The sequence below is a fragment of the Dermacentor silvarum genome, chromosome 11, assembly GCF_013339745.2.
Source record: "Dermacentor silvarum isolate Dsil-2018 chromosome 11, BIME_Dsil_1.4, whole genome shotgun sequence".
In the NCBI taxonomy this organism is placed as follows: Eukaryota; Metazoa; Arthropoda; class Arachnida; order Ixodida; family Ixodidae; genus Dermacentor; species Dermacentor silvarum.
In genome coordinates, this window is record NC_051164.1 from 89,485,802 (window position 1) to 89,509,464 (window position 23,663).

The window sequence follows — 23,663 nt, forward strand, 5'->3', positions numbered from 1 at the left end:
CCATAGTGGTGCCATATGTCCACATAGGTCTATTTGCTGCAAATGGACGCCTTCGTTGCTATGTGCTTTCAAAAAACGTGATGCCCATGTGGTCTTTGCGACATTATAAACGTGCATCTTTTCTACTCGTTGATCGCGTTCAAAGGCGTCGTTGACGCCTGCCAAGCAGCCCGATCTGCCGCTTTATCAAGAGAGCTCGTGATAAGTGTTTGGTAAGGCGAACAGTGCCTTATGGTCATAATTTCGTGAACGTGTGCCTTCATTGTCGAAACCAATTTTTGAAGCGGAAAGCCGATAGTCAGTTCCGAGCGAACGGCTGTAAACAGCCGTTCGCAACAGCCGTTCGCTCGGAACGGACTACAGATCTTCACATCCTAAGGGTATCATGTCAATTATTCAATGTTATTCGATACGTAATTGAAAAACGCTTGTCATAAGTCTGCGGCCTGTGACTCGGATTCAGTGTCTTCGAAGGCGGGTATCTGCAGACTGCTGTAAAAACCCGTTTCCGCGCTACAAAAGTAAAGGAACCTGCTTGTATACTTGCAGCTGCCGTTGGTTGGTATCGTATCTGAGCCGTATCGTATGCGTAGCGGAACACTTACTCCAACCGTATTTGCCACCTTAATTACGCGCAAAGTGCGATGCTAGCGGTCTGCTGACGTAGATTTTATTGTCATTTGCAATCAAAGTAATCAACAGGATTTCCATTTCTCAGGTACGTGACAAATTTACCACGACACACGTCCAGAAGTCACGATGCTGTCGAACGTCGACTTGCTTTCCAACTGTGAACGCGACTTCATCAAGACCGCAGTCTCGGAAGACAAGCGTGTCGACCACCGGACTTCCAAGGAGAGCAGAAACGTGCGAGTCTCCTTTGGCCTCGACAGGGGATGCTGTGTTGCCTCGCTCGGCGACACCAAGGTGCTGGTGCAGGTAAGAGCAGCCGGTTGTTGATCGATGTTGCTTCTTTTTCAACATGACAGATAAGTTATATCGAGCCCGCGTTGTTGAACGTAATCAAACTTTCTACAACTGCTACGCAGGTGTCTGCTGAAATTATAGTACCCAAACCTGGAAGGCCCACGGAAGGAGAACTCTTTGTGAACCTCGAACTGTCACCAATGGCAGCGCCACACTTTGAAGCAGGTCGACTTGGTGACTATGGTGTTGAGGTTGCTCGCCTCTTGGAGCGCTGCATTCGCGACTCTCAGTGCATTGATCTCGAGTCTCTGTGCGTGGTGTCTGGTGAGAAGGTGTGGGCACTTCGGGTCGATGCGCAAGTGTTAAACCATCAGGGTAACATTGTTGAATGTGCTGGCATAGCAACGATTGGCGCGCTCATGCACTTTCGTAGGCCTGATGTAACTGTCATTGGGACAGAAGTGACTATCCACAACCCAAGGGATCGTGAACCAGTTCCCCTGCACCTACACCACTATCCTTTCCTTGTGTGCTTTGCCTTCTATGATGACGGAAAAACCGTGCTCATTGACCCTACCGATCTGGAAGAACGGATTGCCGAGGGTCTTTTGTCTATCGCTGCAAATGCCCATGAAGAGATCTGTTTGTTGCATCAGCATGGTTGCACTGTTCGCAGGGATTTGGTGTTGCTCTGTTCCAGACTGGCCTCGGTGCGTGCCAAGACACTTGCTGCGAAGATTAAAGCTGAAATTGCCAAGGATGAAGAAGGTAGAATGAAGAACAGGAGGGTTGGTTTTGCCGCTGCCCTTGAAGTTGATGAGGATGAACACCTGACAACTATGTTGGAGCCAGAAAGCATAGAAATTGATGATGTAGAGCTACAGGAACCCCCTGCTGAAAGAACAACCGCAGCAATCAAGACACCGGAGGTTGTATCCAAAGCCAAGGTGTTCTTGGAAGGTTTAGGGACGGCAGTGATTGGAAAAGGTGGTCCTAGCAGATGGGGTGTCTTGGAGCATTCCGATCGTGCAGGCAAAAGTGCAGGAAAAGGTAGTAGAAAGAGGAGAGGACCTTCGCTACAAGTGGCAGAAGATGGAAGCGACAGCAGTGAGGAGGAAGAGGTTATTGTACTTCAACCTGAAGACACCAATGCGAATACAAGGACTGCACAACAAATGGAAAGCACTGCTGAGGCTGCCGAGGGCGGTTCTTCTCGTGGGTGGTATCCAAAGACTCCATTTTGAATGCATGCCAGGTGTGTGTGTGTGTGTGTTTGTGCGCCATGCAACAGGTCTTATTCTTAGTGGCATCTAAATGGCAGGGTAGGGTTTTTATATTGTCCTTGCGTGTGTGGCTGTTTTAGGCATGGACAGAAAATTGACGATAAGTTTTTAAGCAGCACACACCAAATCAAATTAAGGATTCACTTAGAGTGTGACATTGGATTAGAACATGGTAATCTGCTTGCCACTTGCATAGCGGTAGAGGTAAGTCAATAGATGGCCAGTTTAGGTTATGAAAATTTTTATATATTTGTTAGTATGCCCTCTGCAAGCCATTATTGGCATTTGTGAATATGGAATGATGGGAGATGTTGCGCACCAATGCATGTGCATTTATGTTTGGTTGTGGAACCTGAAAGGAACTTGAAATTGCTCATGTTTGGAAACAATAAAATGTGGCATGCCCTGATATGTGGCATGCCCTGAGTTTTCTGTAGAAAAGGGCTTCTTCCATTTAGCTGTGGTATTAATGCATATTATTTTTTATACATCAAATGCATGGTGCTCAGAGTCACAGAATGATTTCTATTGCTGTTGTGCACAGCAGTCCCAACCAGGCTATTGGAATGGATGCTTACCCGCCGCGGTTGCTCAGTGGCTATGGTGTTTGGCCGCTGAGCACGAGGTCGAATCTCGGCCACGGCGGCTGCATTTCGATGGGGGCGAAATGCGAAAACACCCGTGTACTTAGATTTAGGTGCACGTTAAAGAACCCCAGGTGGTCGAAATTTCCGGAGTCCCCCACTACGGCGTGCCTCATAATCAGATCATGGTTTTGGCACGTAAAACCCCATAATTTTTTTGGAATGGATGCTTGTAGGGCTGACTCAAACACAATTCATTGTAGTTAATCATGGTCAGGCAAGTTTAAAAGAAGTCGTTCAGTCGGATCAGCATTTGGTCAATTGGCAATGCTTCATCTTTGATGCAGCATATCCAAGAGAAGAAACTGAAGAAAGGGAGGTGATCCAATGCTACACTCGCATACTAAAAAGTTTATCTGAAAGTGAACATTTATATACATATCAACGAACAAACATATACCGGTACAGTGATTCCAATTATGAAAAAACAAAAGAATCCAATCAGGGGGTCACCTCACTATACTCCTCAGCCAGAAAAGCTTCTGCATTTTCCTAGCATATCAGATGGCTAATGTGTGTGTTGCTTTGTCTTCCATTAAATGCTTCAATTACTTCTCAGGGCAGTTGGTCGCTAAAGCTTTGATAATAATAAATTAAGTTGGGATTGCAGTGGTGGATCTAACTTCTTTTCTGTCTCGTCTTGCATGTGCTGCTGTGATCAATGATAAATAATGCTTGTTGTAGTCTTTGATAAAATATTTTCTCCCCACGAAGGTAGACGTGCACAGAATACTAGAAAATGGCACTAAGGTCAATGTGCCCTAAATCATGGAGGTGCTAATTTTTTAATGCTCATATATTTAAGTGCATATATTTGTAGCGATTGCTGGCTGATGAGGTGAAAGAAGCTTGCTACTGTTGTTCTTGCAATGATATGTTGCGTACCCTTAGTGCTACATGCACAGATGTCTCAGGATGTCATCACTAAGTTTTTTTTTTTCTACAATATACCCACACTCACTTGATGAGGCATTGTTTATTGCCTGGCTTACGCCACCATAATGCATCACCCCCTCCCCCCAACGGCATCACGCGCTTGTGCTTTTTTTTCCTCTTGATGTTGCAATTTCTTCTTTTTCTAATATCCCCGTTTATTTTCGTGAGCGCTGCCCAAATACCAACAAAAATTTTAAGTCGTCCCCGATGACGTTCATGTGACCATCTTATCAATGAAATGCTTGTAGCCTGAACTGTGCTCTCAACTATGCTGTTGGAGATAAGATGAAAATAATCAGATCACATCAATGCGCAGCTTCTCCGGTTCGCTATAGTGAAACCACGATGACACTATTACGAGCAATCATAGTTGTGCAAATGCGACACTTGTTCGGTATGTTTCCTTAGATATATGCACTTGATGACACTTGCCTCTAGTTCATAATGTCAGGGCATTGTTGAGGTGCATGCATGCTTTGCTTTGAGAAACAACACTTATATGGCTATCAAAATCAATCGCATTTCCAACATACCTTTCGGCATCGCATCACATGTTTATCGCATTGTTTTCCCTACTGTGACTGTTTTAAATGGTTATGGTAAATGATACGGTAATTTGAATTCTGATGCGCTGCTAATTTTTATTCGCCAAGCCGGAACGACGCATTTCACAACTACCTCCTGTCGGTTCCGCCAAAGCCTGAAACGAAGAAACAAGAAAAAGGTGACGTATGAGTTCTGCTTGCTTCGAGCATTCTGATATGTCCAATCACAGGAAACGCTGGGCATGTTAATGTCAATTACACTTGCTTGCCAGAGCATTCTTTGGAATGTCGGAAAAATAAACAAGATCGGGCGGAACCCATCTGAGATGACTATCTAAGTCTGCGAATAGCCGAAATGCCTCATCTAAGGCGTGTACTATGGTCGGGCTCCTCTCTCGAGGTTCCCTATGGACATGCTGGGCCTTCGGCTAGGCCACCATAAACTCCGTGCACACCCAGTCGCACATACACAGTTACCCAAGTTGGCGTCAAAGAGGTTTGAACGGCCATGTTTTTGCTGGGATATGAAGACAGCTTATCTAGAAAGAAAACTGGTCTAAGTATGCCAAGAATGCTATTCGCATTAATAATAACTAATGGAAGCTCGAGGTGCTCACTGCTTCTGAGCGTGGTCCCACACAACGGACTCGCTTGCTGATACAGTGGGATGAAACATGCTCAGTTTGGAATAATTGTGCAAATGTCTTTGGAAATTAGAGTCTATTGTTTTTGCTGTTTAGTGTGCAAATTTGTATCGCAATAATCGTAAATCTCGTCTGCGTTATCTTTGCCACAGTAACTTCCTATCATGAAAAAATTCACGCTAGGCTGATGATTATTTTGAGGCAGAGTTACGCCCTCAAGAGAAATTCTTAAGCATGCCCTTCAAAAAAAAAAAACAAAAAAACATGGTGTCTCGGCAACTCCTTTATGCGGGAGTGACGGTTTATTATATACTTAACTCCATTATCGAGTCTTCGTATTCCTGCTGACTGAACGTGCTCCATTATGGGTTATGGAAGATTAAAAACAGCAGTGAAGTATTTTACTCCCCCAAAAAGGGTCGCTAGTGTAGTTACAATTACGAGGTGCAGCCTATGTTGCGTGGATGAATAAGTTTCATGTGATAGTTAATTTGTTGTGTAAATGTATGACGTCACATATGTAGCATTTTGTATTTATATTTGTTTTGTGCACGATGGACCAATTTTGTGTTTTACTGTTTAACCTGGCATAGCTCTGTTTTTTTAATTGACAAGCTTCAGAAAGATGGTGTTGCAATCCGTGATGTCACAGTGGGCAGTTTCTGAAATAAAAAAATATTTCTCATCGCCAGCTGTCGTCCCCGTTTACGTCGTTTAGTTCCTATTTTTTAACAAGCCAAGATTCCTTTGCTATCTTAAAATTCAGCCACTGCTTCTGTTTGTGAAACTGCAGCGATTGTCCACGTCCCTCACTTCATCCTTGTTTGAATCTTGCGCAGTATATTTGTTTTCCTCAAACTCTGTTTATGCTTCCTACTAATTTTTATTAGATATAACAAATATTAAAAGTACCCAATAGTGATTTGATCAATAGCCTTATCAGCTAATGCAGGGTCCATTGGGAAATATACACAGAATGCAGCATTACAGCAGTTCAAGAAGCTACTCACTGCTCCTACATAAACATTGAACTAGGACAGCAATATGTACAAATATACAAATGGCAATGAAAGCGTTTTCCAGGTATTGAAAGAAGCATATTTTTTTTTTTTTGCAAACATGAAGCTGTGCGACATTTTGATTAGGCAAGTTTCAACTAAATGTTTTGTTCGAGATACCCTAAGTTAATATTTTTCTTTGACGTCCATTCAAATGCTTGCAAGCTGAACTCATGTTATCATAAATTACATTCTGCTTGTGAAACAAAATACATTCACTGTTACGCAACTTCATTTGTAGTACATATATCATACCCTTACCAGTAGATGTAATCACGTCGCTCAACACGCTACTGACATCTGCAAAGTAAAAAAAAAAAAAAACTTACAAATATTTCTCTACAAAATTTTTTGTGACCATACCAGTAGCTGTGTATTCCTCATTCGACGAACTGTTTCCAAGGGATGACGCCGGCTCAAAAGTTCTTTCGATGGGAGCAGCATGCACTGTCCTTTCGCCTCTGTCGCTGAAAGAATTGTCAATACACCAGGAGTGAGTACTGTTATTCATCGAAGATAACAAATTAACACCTAATTTTCCCGACTCAGACTTTTCTATATATTGCAATACATTACATAAGACGTAGAAATTGTTTCTCTCACAGCTAAGCGAATTAAAATAAAATTCCTTGCACTTGGAAGAAAAAATTCATTCTAATTATTGATTGTCAGAAAATTTTGATTTCGCGATCTTGACAAACGAGAAAAAAGTCAGTTTCACCCAACAGGCGATGCATCTATTGATTACGATAGCAATTTATTAAAACGATACGAAGTAAGGCTGGTCGTTATACAAGCTGCATAAATTGCTGTAAACTCCGCTCATGGTATTTCATCCCACACTTTGGAAAATAATATCTTGAAACTGGTATCATCCTGGAAATTCATTTCAAGTGGATACGTCTTGCAAGCTCAATGGTTACAATTCGTAAATTGCGATATACACCATAAAGTAATTAATTAAACAGCTAATTAATTTTCGTTAATTAGGTAAACATGTGTTTCTATTTCTCGTGCTAGTAATGTCCGCCTCTTCATATAATCCAGCTCAAGGACAAGAATTACGCCATCTGCCACAGGAGATTTTTGAAAATTCCATAAAACTTAAAAATTATCACCCCATAGAGGTAAAAAGTAATCCAGCCAGTTGGATGAGGTGTGGATGCCTAGATGGGGTATGAAATGTTATGCTGATGAGATGGGGTAATATGTGGGTCGGATCTTTTGTAGAATTATACTGATGGGCGTAATGAACTTGTTGGCGAGTTGAAAAAAATAAAATAAAGTGCTTGTACCACTGTATTTCGGGAATGGGATTGCAATCGTAACATGCTAATTGGAATTTTTCAACTTACCAGCCCCTATTTCCGTACAAATAGCCTAGTAGGCCTCCTGTAGCTGCACCAGTCCAGAAGCCAGGTCCTTCTGATGTGCTTGCGGGCCGAAATCCTCGAGCGCACCCTGCCAAGTTGATGCGACAAGACATACACCAAGAAGCTGCACATTGTGTCTGGGGGTATAGTATTTGTATTCCGAATGACAGGACTCATTCTGCGCCCTCATTGAAGGATACAAAGGATATGAGTTGCTGTGAGTCGTTTTACATTAAAGGCAGTTTTAAGACCAGGTGTCACCATATTATAACAGCGATCATTTACTAGCACAGACGTCAGGCCACTGACAATCAGTCTTTATGAATTAAGAGATCGTTGAATTGGTCCCCTCGTGACCTCAAGCTTTCTTGTGGCAGGTGGACAGCTGAGAACTGAGTGTGATGGTGAATTCTCAGGCCTGTAAACAACCACTGACATTTATAGCACAGCTCTTAAAGGGGCGCTGAACACCTTTTTGTTGAAGTGGAGGAAGGCATTCGAAGCGAAGGTAGGCTATTTTAGAAATACTTTGCCGCAAAAAGTACTTCAATGCGTTAAGCAGAAGCGGAGTTATTGGCAATCAAACACGGTCTCCGCTGTGCTCCCTTTCCTTCTTCAATGTCTTGCACTGTGAAGGCTACGGCGGAGTGGGGCGGCGCCACAACGATCCGCCTTCGAAATGTCACCGTGGCGCGCAGTGCAAATTTAATTCTGGATGTTAACGTACACGCCACGACTTCCGATTTTGGTGCCTACGCTCGACGCGGTAAGCCAAACGTGGTTGTCCTCAGCAAGCCGCAGTGCGCGTGGACTCGTGGCGGCACCTGCGGCGGCCTAGGTGTAGCCGACCGCAGCGACCATATGGGAATGCGCTTTACTACGAAATAAAGCACCCAGAAAACAGATGATCATGGCTTCTCTTGAAACGAGAGCGTTTGAGAAAAAAAAAAAATGTGACTTTGCGCTCCGCTTGCCAGCTCCATGCACCGCGTACGACAGCAAAACTTCGTTGAGATGTTCACAGCAGCGTATGCTACCCGCGGACCATGTTATTTCACAAAGTCCGAGAGGTGGTTCAGGGCCCCTTTAATGGCCCGTTCCTGCGGCCAGCGTCGGCAACGTAAACGAGCGAACGAGCACGAAGGGTGAAAGATAAAAGCGTAGTGCCGACGATTACTACGAGATGGCGGCAGAGTACCGCACGTCGTCTGTTCGCTTTTTATCTTTCTTCGGTCACTGCTTTTCATCGCATGTTAAACGTCCTCACTCGACGCGCAACGCACCTGCATCTATCAGAAGTTTCGCGAATGTTATCGATTGTTCTATGCGTTGGCTGTTGTGACGAAAGCTTTTTGTAATATGATTTTATACGCGACGCGAATTGTGTAGTGCTTTCTGGAAGCCACGCGGGCACCAGCGATTGCATTGGAACCTTCGACGAGTCATTTGTAAAAGCCGATGCGCTCGACCTGCAGATCAGATTTTCGACGATCGCCGAATCTGCTCGCCGCTATCGTTGTGCTGTTTTCCAACGCTTCGCTCCGTCTGCAATGTGCCACATGAGACATGGTTCTTATTGTCTACTGTTATGAACTTTTAAACAATTTTAAAAATTTAAGTACCACGGTTAGATGCTAAAAGCTGCGTATCCATGTACATGAAAAAAAAAAAAAAGCTTTCTCCATCATCTCCTCATGCTTGCTATGGTAAAAAACAAGACGGTGAAAAACTGGCGTCCTAAGTGCAGGAAAACGAGAGCAACGTCCAAGCGAAGAACTGTTTCCTCAAAAGCAAAAGCAAAAAAAAAAAAAAGTCGCAGTTTCGCCCGAAAGGCGAAGCATCAATTGCGATAGCAAATTATAGTAGAGAGCTATTCGGAGTAGGGATAGTAGTTTTATCGGCTGCATAAACTTGGACACATTTGGACTAACTGAATTAACAAGCGTGGTGTCAGCGCGCACAAGCAAACAAGAATAGATCACACCGAATGACCGCAGACAACGACTGTCAAAACGCTGGCAGCAAGCGCAGCCGCCGCAGCGGGCGAATTGTTCGCGCGGTCAATCGCTTCAACGGAAACTGAGCGGCGAATGCACAGCGCATTCAAAGGTCAGAGCCGTGTGGAGATAAGAGACGCGCCGGACAAAGTGCAGAGGAGTTGTGCAGAGGAGAAGCTGCCCCCCCCCCTCCCTCCCGCGCTGCCTTCCCGCTTTCTTGCTTTCGCGTGGGAAATTGAGTGGCCAGTTCCCCTTGCGCCCGGTTGCAAGATAAGCATTTGGTGAAGCAGCACAGCGTCGCCCCGTCTCCCTCTCTCCCATGCCCCCACGGCCTTTCGCGCGACGGTCGCGTTTGCTTTCCGCCGTGCGTTCGATCTCCGTGATAGCGCGCTTGCCCCGCGCGCTTTCACTCGCGCATACTGCGCGCGGCGACGGTTTTATCGCCCTTGGAATCTATACGGAACCTCACGGCGACGGCGACGGCAGAAATCCGGTTGAAGTGTCCATATAATTGCTATCGCAATAAAACTGCATTTTTTATATTATTTTATTTGAATATACTGCAGGCCCTTTACGGCCCGTGCAGGAGTGGTACAGAAATGTAATGATTAAAACATCATGGGGAAAAGTCGATACAGAGAATGTCATACAGAAGTCATACAGAAATGTAATGAAAAAAAATCATGGTGAGAAGTCAATACATTGAATGCGGTTAATAAAAGAGTCGATGTTATCGCAACACACAATATCGTTAGTTAACTTGTTCCACTGGGAAATGGCGGATGGAAAAAGGGAGTGCTTGTGAACATTAACACGACTTGGGGGAGAATAGATTGCTTAAACGCAGAGATGAAGATGGAACTGCGTGTAGTGCATAATGCATTCACATGTTGCCGCCGCATCCGGTATCTTCACACAATCTCGCTGACTTCGAAGCGCACCTCAAGATTGCTTTCGGCCGTCTGGGACGACACAGAGGTATAGATTAATTTTGTATCAAATTTCTCGAAAGCGGATGACAAGAATATGAGAAAATCACTTCTTTACAGTTACACATGCGCCGTACTTCATACCCGGCCAGAATGAATATTTTGCGTAATCTCTTCCGAGTGAATTTCGAAAAACGTGTTGAAGGCAATGTGCAATGTATTGTACAAGGGGACTTAAGAGGATACAGCACCTGATTAGTTCAAGCAAGCTATAGGTGGCTATTTGTTGCCGCCACGTTTCGAAGGGGATGCAGTAGAAATATTAAACGATCATCGTAATCTGCAGTTTTCGTATCCAGTGTTTCGGTATTCTGTAAACTGTAATACGTTCGCAGATAGGTCAAAGCTCTCCAATGTGCCCTTACCGTAGTTTGTGTACGGATATTGGCTGGCTGAGTAAGACGGAGGGGCGTCGTACAGGCCGTAATCAGGAGGCGGTGCACTGGGGACAGCTCTTTGTCGGATTATGAACGGTCGGTAGCCAGCACTGTGCGCTGAACGCCATTGGAGGTGACCACGGGTGTCTTCCGCACACAGGGCCACGCAACACAGGCAGAAAACGCAGGCACCAAGTGCAACGAGAACGAAAAAGATGGCATTCGAGAAGGACGAAAATGCACTGGTGTAGCGGGGATATCCATTGTGTCTGTGCTGCCCACTTCTGAAAAATCAAAACAAAAAAACGCCACGATTCTCTATTCCCTTCCTTACCGCAGAGCGCCAATTTGTAGTGTTCCAAGCAGTGTGTCGGAACGGAACAAAAACCGAAAACGAAAAAAAAAGAACGATAATATTGATCGGAACGAAAACGTATCCAAAACGTTATATATTATTTGGTTCCGGAGTGAAACCGAAGTATTTTTGATCGGTTTTTGGTTCAAGGGGGAAGTCGGCAATCCGCAACAACTGACGTCAGGCAACGTGAGAATTAGTGCATATCTCAGGGGTCCGCATAAGCCGCGTATCTCAGGCAGCGATAGTGCGAGCGATAGCCGGTCCAGCGCTCCACTAATCTAAGCCTGCCGCTCGGTGCCCTAGTACAGTGTACTGTAGTACACTGTAGCACTATTAGATCGGCGTCGTAGGAAAAACCCAGGGCTTGCGCGCCGAAGAGCTCATCGTTTCATTTTCTACGGGTACAATGGTTTGTTACCGAAGATTTCTCGTTCGTTTATGTTCGTTTAAGTTTGCTTTATCGGAACAGCGGTCTCGCATTTCGGTGAGTACACTCGATGACGTGCTGCTTCTGAGATCATTCACAATAGCCTGAATAGCGCGAAGCAAGCTCGGGTGCACCGAGGACGAGACTAGTGCAAGCCCTTGTCGTCAGCTGCATCACATTCTCGCTACCTTCTCAAACCACGCGCAAAACGGTTACAGTGCGCATAGACAAATATATTGAAAGATATTCGAGAAATATATTGAGAAACATAAATATTGAGAAAGGTAATTCCAAATTATTGAGAAAAATAAATACTACATTTTTATCGTTACTTCGCTTGAAAATTTTTGTATGAGAACCAAAACCGTTATAAACCGTTACGGATAATTTTCATTTTTTTTTTTCCGTTCCGGAGCCGAACCGGAACGGAACATTTTTTCAGTGGAACGAAACTAAAACCAGAACGAAAAACATTTCGTTTCGACACCCTAGTTTCAAGACCTGCATCTTTATTTTGATTAACGGTTGGGTTATCATATGTCTTTAGTGCTTCGACTTGTCTGTTACTATAGTCGATCTGTTAAATGATAAATTGCAACAGCAACAGTTCTCCAGGTCTTGACAACTTATCGAATTTTGAACACCCACGGAAACATCAAGAGGGCATTTGTGGGTTCGCAAAGTTAATATCTAATTTAACATATATAATGTGTGACGTGCCAATGGCTTCCGTCTTCTTGAATTTCAAATCTCTGAATGACTTACTATGTTTGTGCTTGACCTCAAAGCTAAGATTTCCGGCGTGCTTGCGTCGCAATTACAAGAACGTACGGCGATTGCTTTTTTTTTTTCGAAATGGGTGAATCGCATTTCTTTATTCTTCCTATATAGCAAACAAACAATAAATGTGGCATGGTTGTGCGTGGCTAAAAGCGTGAGCGCGTATTTGCATAAATATCAACCTGGTTAAAGAGGAAAACGCAACACAGCTGGGCGCACCCGTTTCGAATGCTTCATAGTATTGGCACGAATGCCGCGTTTATAACGACTGCCGTTTTTTTTTTCTTTTTTTTTCCTGACGTGAATTCACCTCTAAAGGACACTGTATAGTAATGAGGTTTCTCTCACTGCTAACCGTGAAGTCTGTGTCAGAGGCCCGGTTGGTTACGAGAATGCCCGTGGTGTAAGTAGGAGCGCCCCCCCCCCTTCCCCAAATTAAAGCCCATATAGAAAATAACAACTATAACTTACGAGCCACCGCCATGCTCTGTTCTCTCCAGGTAGTACTCGAGCTGTTAGAGAACGTGAGAAAGCAAATAAAAGTAGCAGTTTCGCCCGAAAGGCGAAGCATTGATAGCGATATACGTATATAGCAAGGTATTGGGAACTACAACAAAGTTCGTACTTTTATGGGCCGTATAAATTGCAGTAAACATTCGCTTGCTAATTAATTCGCGAGCATGGTGTCTCTCTTCAAAGCGTCTCCGAAAGTTGACATTAGGCGACCTCCAGCACTCGGCGCGCGCAAAGGCAGCGCGCCCACAGCAACCGGCCATCTCGGCTCGCCCAGGCTTTGCGATGGAGATTATGCCTCCAAGATAGTGTACGGGTAAGCGCACGGCTGGGCTAGAGAAAGAGGCGCGCGCCTTGTCACGTGACATCTAACATTTGGCGCGCATCAAGCCATCATCCTACTATAGGCTCACCCTCTCCCCCCCACATCGTACGACGTGCGGGGCGCGATGGAATCTTACTGCCCTTCGACTTTATACGGAACCTCACACCGACGGTGGCGGCTAAAGTTAGCTATAGGGTGTCCATTTAGATAATTGCTATCGAAATAAATAGGCTTTGTATAGCTAACTATAGACTAATATACACTAAGTGCATATAGCCAGAAGAGAGTGGAAAACCGAGGGGCTTGATGTTTTTTTTTAGTTACAACCATTTGAAGTAAACAGTTAATGAAGCCAGGGAAAGCATAGGGGAAACTAACTGTTCGTTTAAATCTAGAAAAATTAACGCAAAAGGAAATGAAAGTGAACGAAAAGACAATTTGCGGCGTGCTAGTGCCAAGCCCACGTCATTTGCATTACGCGTGCGGTGCCGTAGCACTAAAACGGCGCCGACAATACTCTCGTCAACTTTCTTGGGTTTGTGAGTACTGGGCGTCCGAAAAGTAACTGTGCAGTTAGAAAGTTTAAAAAAAATATGACAATAATTAATCGTGAATGACATCGCAGTTTCACGTGCGATCTCACAGCGCGAGACACGTAGTTCGTCTGATAACGTCTGCGGGTTGCACTCAAAGGACGGGTGTACGAGAACAATCCGCACACACTGCAGGAGCTAAAGACAGCATTGCCCAGCAGATTACACAGGTAACTCCAGCAACCCTCAGCCACAAAGTGTTTAACATTGGGCAGCCTTGCGCGTGCATACATGTCTTCTAAGCCGATGGTGGACATTTTCAGCAGCTCCTGTAGTGATCTCTGCACTGCCTAAGTAAAACTTCAAATTTTAAGACCAACATTTCCAGTGCGCACAGTTATACTTTTATGGGAAAACGAGTATGTGTACAAGGTTAGCCCTGAGAACTAGCCAGCACCACTCGTGGCCAAGGCGGGAGATATAAAACATCGTTTTTTTTCCCCTTGCTTGTCGCCTACGCTTTGCGAGACAGTGAGAATACGAAGTTAAAGCAGACATTCTTCAGAACCCTGATAGACATATTGGACCCGCCGTGCATGGTTGTTTAGTGGCTTTGACGTTGCAGCACGAGGTCGCGGGATCGAATCCCGGCCGCGGCGGCCGCATTTCGATGGCGGCGAAATGCAAAAAAACATGCGCGTGCCGTGCTGTGGGTGCACGTCAGAGAAGCCCAGGTGGTCGAAATTAATCCGGAGTCAGACCCCACTACAGCGTGCCTCACAGTACGATCGTGGTTTTGGCACGTAAAGCTCCAGAATTTACTGTTTAGTCTGTAGCCAAATTGGTTCATTAGCGGCTTGCGATGGCCAATGGCGAGATATTGGAACGATGCCATTTCCTATGCTATTCCTTTTTCGCGCTTCGTCAGTGGTCAGAGCAATGCTCCACCCTCGTTATGAGTGGAAACAGCTGGCCGCTGACGGGGGATGATAATAAGAGTGGCATATAATCGAGTGGAAGGCATCTCTACGAAATGGAACCACATTTGTGCTATGGAACCCCTGTTTGCTGTTTGAGGGCACTAAATGCGGTACTTGCACGTATTAGCATTCGACGCACCCGAAAGAATACCAAGAAAGCGCAAGACACTCACCCCACAAGATCCCACCAGTACATATTCGTCTTTAGGATAGTCGTATCCTTCGCATGTAACCTGAATCAAACCAAACTTCTGCGTTTTCTTCATCTCGGCCTTGCATTCCCACTGGAAATAAACAGGAGGGGGCATTAAAGAGCTAGCATTTAACCATTTATGCAATGTCCAAGCGGGTTGGAGAAACCTTGTGCAAGCTAGACTGACCGACGTTCGACTGTATACTCATGTCTCTTCAGTGCATCATTCGAGAGATTTTTTTTTTCAAATTACGTGCTCTCGATGCCACGTGATACGTTCTTAACCTCGCTCTGCTCTCTCAAGTCCAGCTGCGCAAGCACTGCGAGGCACCGCTTCCCTTATGAGGTGAACCTCGCCGATGTCCTGATGGCGCATTGCAATGGTTGGAGCACCAGGACTCGAACTAGCAAAAACGTTCTTACGCTGGAACATTTCTTAAGAGTGAATGGCAGTCAATCGTGATGTTCGACATATTATTAGCGGAGTCAGCCGGCCAATGGCAACCATAAATTACGCACAATGAAAAAAAAAATCCAGCCTCAGGTTCGCAATGTGAAAGGCCTACTGGAAGCCTGCTTATAGACGAATTCATTCAAGGAGCCGTGCGATGTGTTTTCTTGAACACAGAGAACATACTGGACTGAGTGCGGTGCCTTTCAACGAACATATTACAAAAGTCATTACTCAAAAGGCTTCAATAATAGAGTGAATATAGAACCCATCGTTTACTTTCTCCGTTCCCTCTCAACTATAAGTTTCCTCTCAGCTGGGGCGGTGGCGATAGCAATGCTCTGCCTATGCCTATTGCCCCTTTCATACGGCGAATTCCGATGGCAAATTCCGAGTACTTCAGGTGCGACATTTTCAATTCTTTTTTGAAGCAAAGGCTGCTCCAATGGCAGATCGGGAGCGTTTCTGGAGCCGAAATGATTCCCAGGAGCAGCCCGGACTTCACCACCAAAATCCGCTCAGCAGGAACTGATGGCCGTGAACAGTCGCCTAATGGCTGGCACTATGCGCGATCGCGTAGTCTGTGACCTCACAGACCACGACATTACATACAACAGACCTCGAAAGCCGCAGGACAGAGTGGGCGAGCATTTCTGCGAGCTTGTGGGCTGCACGCGAAGGATCAGTATTTGGCTCGCAAGTTCATGGCTGCATATTGTATACAGATCACGAACGTTTTCTTACCAGTGCCCCTTCAATGCACTTACTTATGTTTATTTACGCCAAATCTTATCGCTTTGTTTGAAAACACAAGAATAATTTCATGTTACGCATTTTGCCTACGTCATAACCCAGCCGTGTGTGCATTGATGAACGGTGTGGATGGCAAGAAAGATCACCTGTGCGTCTCGGCCGTCGCTTCCCCGGTTGTAGCATTGAACAACCGCGGGTTGATCCTGGCAGCCGGCGCTGCCGCCGCGACAGTTCAGCTGAGGCACCGGGTGGGACCGGCGACCGGTGGTGTACTGTCCCTGGCGCAAGGTGAGAACCTGTACGTCCTTCAGCATCACTTTGTCACCTGGGGATGTCAGCGCGCTAGCCAATAAGTGTGTGCGTCCTCACACTCAGTTGCAAAGAGAATTCACCTGTAGCCTTTAAGGAGCGTATACACACGTAAAATGTTTATTGTATCACTTTTACTGCTTTAAAAAGTAGCTGTCGATAGATTCCTTACAGTGTGGAAGTTTTTTGAAGGCGCAACACAATGCTAATTAGATCATCATTTATTGCGACCACGGCCTAAACAAGAGCAAATACGAGCGTGACACAGTAGTGAGTCCCAAGCCACGCTCTCCTGCTGGTGATCACGTGTTATTACGAGACACTGCAGCACGGTCTCAAAGAGGCCACTGCCGGTTTACCCGCCTTGGTGGAACTGGGGCTTAAATGCAAGTAAATGCATGTATAAATGCAATAAATCGAGATTGCTCGAGCATGACGCGCCGAGCTGTCGTGGTTCGTTGCAACGGTGTTCTTTTAATGACGAACATAAAGATAGTGTTCATAGATTTAGTCTATTTTCAAACACAGCAGTATCTTTGCTTGGTCGCAAATAGGTGCACCACTTCACAGTCTTTGGCGTGCGGGTGCCTACGGCGTAGCTGAACGCCAACGCAGTGCGTACTTGTTGGGCGAACTCTTGTAAGTGTACAGTGTTCTGTTTGCCATATATGTAGCAGCCAGGTGTTACGTCGATAGTGAAAGCGACTGGGCTTTTCAGATATCTTCCATTGCGTCTTCTGTGCGTGGCCAACTATTAAAGCGAATAATGAGACACTTCAAAGTTACATGTTGTTTTGTTGGCGCAAGGTTCAGTAGCAAAACTAAACGAAGTGCAACAACAAAAATTCACCGGCGATTACGATACATACTCACTAATGCGAAATTTCATTTCTCGATATATCGGCTGGCGCGGACAATCTGTTTCGTGCGGCACTTTGCAAACGGAGCGAAGTGTGGCGCGACTGCCTCGCTAAACTCGAGATCGCGAGAGGCAGCGCGTGGGTGACGCGTGGGCGCGATTCACAGCAGCCGCCGCAGACAGACCTCCGAGACGACGCGCGCTACTCTGGCGCCATCTCGTAGCCATCGATCGCCGTGGTGAAAAATTGTGGTGAAGCTTGACGGTACACAAACCAAAAACCTAAGTGAACTGTGCAAGACAACGTAAACTATATATATATTTCCCTGTGGCGCCTAAAACGCCTGCCCTGCGTCAAACGGGACTAGGAACAAACTTACCTACTTACTTATGCACTACGCTTTTCTTCTCACACATTCACCATACCCCTTTCCTCCGCTTTCCGCCTAATGGTTCCGCTGCACCCTCCTCGCATCTTTCATCCTTCGCTGTGTTCGTTCTCTCGGTTACGCCGAGAATGGCCTCAGGAATGGGCGCTTAAGAGCTGCGCACTAAACAATTTCTACGGGCAGGGGATTTTCTGACAACATCGTCTTGTTTCTAATATTTCTCTTTAGTGACTATAGCACATTTTAACAATTCTAACGCCATAACGTTAAGGGCCTCATGTCGCAGAAAATCCTCCTCGGCAGCGGCGCAACGAGGAGAAGGTGCAGAAAAAACGCTTAATCTTGCATTCGCCCGCGCAACGCTTGAAACAGCGAAGCTGGGCGATCACAGCCCAGCATTTTCCGGAAGTGCGCGCGAACTTTTCATCTTATTACTCATGATGATGATAATTTTTTCTAGCGCGTCTCGGACTTACGGCCGTCACTGCACGTTGCATAGCGCAGCTTGCAACACCGACACCGCGTTCCCATGCCGACATCGCGTTCCCATGCCGACACCGCGTTCCAGGAGAACCGCTCCGCGAATGCGTCTCTCTCTCGCTCTCATAGCGCGCAAAACCTCTTAACCTCGCGGAGCACGAGCGTACGAACGCGCCAGCTGTGGACGAAGACGACGACGCTCGAACGCAATCATATGGTTCGCATAAATGCATGTTCTGCAAGCGTGGCTGTATAGCGTACTGGTTACGATGCTCGCTTTGGGAGCGGGGGTACGCGGGCTCGAATCCCGCTCGGCAAGAAAGTTTATTTTATTTTCTTTCATGGTAGTTTCTTGATACGCACTCCAAATTACGGCTGGCTTCAAAAGCTTCGCTGTTAAAAAGTCGCAGTTTCGCCCGAAAGGCGAAGCATCGATTGTGATAGCAAATTAGTAGAGAGCGATTCGGAGTAGTGATAGTAGTTTTATCGGCTGCATAAACATGGACACATTCGCTTACTAACTGAATTAACAATCGTGGTGTCAGCGCGCACAAGCAAACATGAATAGATCACACTGAATGACCGCAGACAACGACTGTCAAAACGCTGGCAGCAAGCGCAGTCGCCGCAGCGGGCAGGGCGACGGTTCGCGCGGTCTATCGCTTCAACGGAAACTGAGCGGCGAATGCACAGCGCATACAAAGGTCAGAGCCGTGTGGAGATAAGAGACGGTGCAGGCGACCGCCACCGCCGGGCAAAGTGCAGAGGAGTTGTGCACAGAAGAAGTTGTTGGCAGAGGAGAAGCTGCCTCCCCCCCTCCTCCTTCCCGCGCTGCCTTCTTGCTTTCGCGTGGAAGATTGAGTGGCAAGTTCCCATTACGCCCGGTTGCAAGATACGCCTTTGGTGCCGGAGCACAGCGTCGCCCCGCCTCCCTCCCTCCCTCCCTCCCATACCCCACGGCCTTTCGCGCGACGGTCGCGTTTGCTTTCCGCCGTGCGTTCGCTCTCCGTGATAGCGCGCGGGGGAGTTCGCCCTCCGTTATTTCGCTCGCGCATACGGCGCGCGGCGACGATTTTATCGCCCTTGGAATATATACGGAACCTTAAGGCGACGGCGACGCCGATGGCAGAAATCCGGTTGAAGTGTCCGTGTAATTGCTATCGCAATAAAAAAATCACCGCATATCCACGACGTGAATGATGATGAGTGGGCGAAGCACCGGGCGATCATTCGGGTAAAGCAGAGCTACGGGCGAGAGAGAAAGAGCGCGCGTCGGGAACACCGTGGTCGGGAACGAACGCTCTTGTGCACCGCAGCGCCCCTAGCTACGGACGAGAGAGAGAGAGAGAGAGAGCGCGTCGGGAACGAGAGAGAAAGAGAGCGCGCGTCGGGAACGAACGCTGGATGGATGGATGCTATGAGCGTCCCCTTTGAAACGGGGTGGTGGGTTGCGTCACCAAGCTCTTTGTTATTGTTTTGCCTAATGCCCTACCTTTATGTTTGAGAAACACACAAATACAAAGAATTCCAGGCATCAACCTTTTGATCCATTACTGGGAACTCTGTTTCTGTACGTCTCCGTTGTTTGTGGTCTCCCTACTTTTCTGCCACCAAACCTCCAACCGCCTCCTACTAATCTCTACAGCTGACATGTTTACTTTGCCCGTGCTATCCCTGAACCCAAGGACTTCAAGGAGGTCAGAGGAGCCTAGACTTGCAGCTGGGTAGATTTCTTCACATTCCAATAAAACATGTTCCACCGTTTCTCTAGCTTTACCACAGCAAGCACATCCGGCGCCGTCCTTGGTGTACCTCGCTTTATAACTGCGCATTCTAAGGCATCCTGATCTCGCTTCAAAAAGTAAGGAGCTTCCCTTTGAGTTATCATAAATTGTTTCTTTCCTGATTTCCCTTTTTCCTTTGAGGTAGTTAGTCGTAGCAGGTTTCTTTTCCATTGCCGCCACCCACAACCTTGTCTCTGCCCCTCTCACTTTGCGTTTGACGTTCTTTGTTGCCATGTTGCTGGCCATACCGGTCGCATATTTGCTGGTAAGCTTCCGAGTTCTTTTCCTCCACTGTGAGCGAATGTTTTGCCTGTACAAAGACCTGAAGACTCTTGCACTCCATCTACTTTCTTCCATTTTCCTCAGTCGTCCTTCAAAATCAATTTTACTCTGAGCCTCCCTTGCTTCAAAATTTGTCCAGCCCATATCACCCTGCACAGCTTCATTAATGGTCTTCCCGTGGGCGCCCAACGCGAGGCGTCCCATGCACTGACCTTTGGTTGCCATCGAGTCCTGATTGTACTCCTGACTTCAAGCAAACAACCGCATTTCCAAATGTAAGCCCTGGAACCATTACACCTTTCCACACACCCCGGAGGACCTCGTACCTATTGTATCCCCATAGCGCCCTATGTTTCATTATGGCCGCATTTCTCTTCCCTTTAGCTGTTGTTCTGCACCGGTGCACAACGCCCTTGTGCACCGCAGCGCCCCTAGCTACGGACGAGAGAGAGAGAGAGAGAGCGTCGGGAACGATAGAGAAAGAGAGCACAGCTGCGCCTATAGCTGGAGCGGCGAGTAGTAGCGTGGCTACAACGGCGCGACGGGGGACAAGGCTCGACCCTAAGGAGCTTCGCCCCTAAAATGTCGCAGTTTCACCCAAAAAGCGAAGCATCAATTGCGATAGCAACTTAGTAGAGAGCTATACGGAGTAAGGATAGTAGTTTTATCAGCTGTATAAACTTGGACATGCAGCAGCACCAGCAACGCGCAGAACTGTTGTCGGCGCCGTCGCCGTTTTGCCCGCGTTCGCACCGAACGCGCGCGGCGTTGGTGACTGTTGCCAGGGCCTCTGGGGGCGGCTCGGAGGTTTTCGACGAGATCAGAACGGGACACTCGTCGAGCAGCGTCGGAAGTCTTTACCACCTTCTCGCCTCGCAACGTTTTCTTATATATACGCATTTGGTGCCGCAGCTAAACGTCGCCTCCCCTCCCTCCCGTCCCCCCCACGGCCTTTCACGCGACGGAAGAAGTCGCGTTTGCTGGCGATTGTAAAGGAGGAAAGAGACGCTTAATTCTGCAGCCCTTCAGGGAGCACGGCGCAGAACGCGCGTTTGTTCTCCGCCGTGCATTCGCTCCCCGTGTAAGCTCGCGTCCCTTGCGCTCTTTCACTCGCACATACAGCGTCCGGCACACGGCGACGATTTCATCGCCGTTGACGTCATACGGAACCTCGCGGCGACGGCAGAAATCCGCTTTGAGTGTCCATATCATTGCTATCGCAATAAAAGAAAGCTGCAGTTGCCGGGAAGCCTGACAAACATTCAGGGATCTTTAAATGCTGTCGCGTTCCACTCTTACAGGCGAAGCTTAAGCATCCTCCAAAGTTCTGATCACATTATTGCCTGTACACTGCTGAAATTTCTTTTAATCAGATGTTAAGGGCCGAGCTGAATGCGACCACAGTAACGAGAAGATTGCACAGTAAGAACATTGACACCAAAAGGGGGCTACACTTACCTGACAAGCTGTCTGACGGGCGAGCAAACAGGAAAAGGAGCGCTCCGATGGCGACGGCGTGACGCATCTTGAAAGGTGACGGGAGGGCAGCTGACATACAGACACGGCGTGCGCGTGAAGATCAAGGATGTCGGATGAGATGATGACCCATTAAGTTTACGAATGGGTTCAGCGGTGACCTGTCTCTACAATTTAGAAAGGGGATCGCAATTCAGCAGCGTCATAATGATGATGATGATGATGATGCCTCAATACTTGGCACAACCCACTGAGGGGGATAGGCCACGAACCGGGTGGTATTATGATAGAAATTTGAAATAAATTAATTTATAAATACATAAGTATAAGAATAAAAATAAATGAGTAATTCAAAATGAGAAATAAAGCAATAATAAAAGAATTTAGTAGTGTTTACTAAGTTAGTCAGCCTTGCCTGAATAGGAATAGTAATATGAATTTAATAATAAATTAAATACAGCAAAGGAAATACGTAGATTTTGAATAATAATAATAATAACATAATTGTGGTTTTATGACTTTACTTTTTGAATTTGCTAAAGCTATAATTTATTGAAGGATAAATAAAGCAATCGCGTAACAATGGGAAAATATTAATAAGGCAATCTTTTTGTGTCACATAAAAAGTTATAAATGGCTCGGCAAACATTCCCGTGGCCATATCCTAACACCGTGGCTCCAAGTGAGAGTAAAACTGAACTGCTTAACGGCAGTCCTAGATTACGAAGTGGGATTTCTAAACATCGTTGTCGATGATTAGAAAACCGCCGACAGGATAGTAAAAAGTGATCAATAGATTCTGGTTCATTGCAGAGGTAGCATAATGGTGATGCCGCCAGACCACATCTGTGCAAGTAAAAATTTAGTTGTGGAATACGGCAACGCAGTCTTGTCAGTGTTACTTCGAATTGCCGGTTGGGACACCACTGTCGATTCCAAGAATAATTTAGATGTATAAAGTCTGTTGATTTTGCTAGTGCGAGGCTTTTCTTGTCTTCAGTCAAAGCAAACTGCCTATATCTGGCTGCAGTGATATACGCAGTTGCCGGCAGCACAGATATCGCCGGACCCTTTAAAGAAGCTCGTGCTAAAGAATCAGCTATTTCATTAAGTTGGATGTCTCGGTGGCCTGGTACCCATACTAAATGAACTAACTTTAAGTGGGGAGGAGCTAATGTATAAAACGTGTTTAAAGCTGTCAAATTTGTAGATGCGTTAAGCGCGCTGCATACAGAAAGTGAATCTGTGACAATAATAACTTTTGTAACATATAGCGGTAACTTTCTCAATGCAAGAATTATTGCCAGAAGTTCGGCCTGAAAAACTGGTGTGTAATCTGGCAGGCGAAGTGAAAAAGACCAATCGAGGGATGGTGAGTATATTCCCACGCCTGCCTTCTCTTCACACGAGGAAGCATCAGTCGCTATTACATTTATTGGGAAATGGGCCAAATAATCTTGCAAAAGGGCATTCAAATATGTTGGTGGCAGCAGTTTTGCGTTATTGGGGAAAATATCCGCAAATTCTATTTTAAAGGACAATTTGGAGCTATCTAACGGAATGATTTCCCTAATGTGAACATTTAAAGGTGCTAATTGTTCCTGCACAAATACAACCTGTGGGGTATGTAACCGAGGCCACGTGATCTCAAAAAATGAATTTGGTTCACTAATAAATATATATTCTGTACGTCTAAGAGGCGACTCATAAGCCCTTAAGTAGGTTTGAACCGTAAGCATGCAGAATCTCGTGTGAAGAGAAGGTAAGCGCGCTTCCTGGTATAACACGTTATTAGCAACGAATTTAGGCAGGCCTAAACATATTCGAAGAGCTTCTCTCTCTAAAAGAACAAGTGGTCTTATTTTATATTTTGCACCTCCGGAAAACAAAACACATCCAAATTCTATAATCGGTCGTACATACATACGGTAGATCATAATTAATGTGTCACTTCGCATACCAGATCGCCGGTTACTGATTCTACGTAATAAACCTACA

General features: G+C 46.1%; 2 protein-coding genes across 3 annotated transcripts; one reads left to right on the forward strand and one right to left on the reverse strand.

Annotated features, from left to right (window-relative positions):
* The first annotated feature begins 13 nt into the window (after positions 1 to 13).
* Positions 14 to 2,616, forward strand: LOC119433851 (exosome complex component RRP45). Its single transcript, XM_037701118.2, has 3 exons — positions 14 to 212; positions 719 to 939; positions 1,050 to 2,616. The coding sequence occupies exons 2-3, from the start codon at positions 760 to 762 to the stop codon at positions 2,169 to 2,171; spliced, it is 1,302 nt and encodes a 433-aa protein (XP_037557046.1). The 5' UTR covers positions 14 to 212; positions 719 to 759; the 3' UTR covers positions 2,172 to 2,616.
* A 1,738-nt stretch (positions 2,617 to 4,354) lies between these two features.
* On the reverse strand, positions 4,355 to 21,866 carry LOC119432730 (store-operated calcium entry-associated regulatory factor). 2 transcript variants are annotated; one of them, XM_049659148.1, is made up of 9 exons: positions 21,648 to 21,866; positions 16,233 to 16,411; positions 14,863 to 14,973; positions 12,810 to 12,850; positions 10,762 to 11,057; positions 7,393 to 7,498; positions 6,401 to 6,504; positions 6,299 to 6,337; positions 4,355 to 5,641 (listed from the first exon to the last, which is right to left on the reverse strand). In XM_049659148.1, exons 1-9 carry the CDS (start codon positions 21,742 to 21,744, stop codon positions 5,583 to 5,585), a joined length of 1,032 nt encoding a protein of 343 aa, XP_049515105.1. In that variant the 5' UTR covers positions 21,745 to 21,866; the 3' UTR covers positions 4,355 to 5,582. The 2 variants fall into 2 exon arrangements, with proteins under 2 accessions (XP_049515105.1, XP_049515106.1); XM_049659149.1 differs by having other exon boundaries at positions 4,383 to 4,490.
* Positions 21,867 to 23,663: the final 1,797 nt, after the last annotated feature.

Bases quoted from the DNA above. Each gene is read 5' to 3' on its own strand.
- LOC119433851 (XM_037701118.2), top strand. From the start codon at position 760: ATGCTGTCGAACGTCGACTTGCTTTCCAACTGTGAACGCGACTTCATC. The intron at 940-1,049 runs GTAAGAGCAGCC...ACTGCTACGCAG, and splicing joins ACACCAAGGTGCTGGTGCAG to GTGTCTGCTGAAATTATAGT.
- LOC119432730 (XM_049659148.1), bottom strand. From the start codon at position 21,744: ATGTCAGCTGCCCTCCCGTCACCTTTCAAGATGCGTCACGCCGTCGCC. The intron at 14,974-16,232 runs GTGATCTTTCTT...GTTTATTTCCAG, and splicing joins GCGACGGCCGAGACGCACAG to TGGGAATGCAAGGCCGAGAT. The intron at 6,505-7,392 runs GTAAGTTGAAAA...CAATTCTTTCAG, and splicing joins TTGTACGGAAATAGGGGCTG to CGACAGAGGCGAAAGGACAG.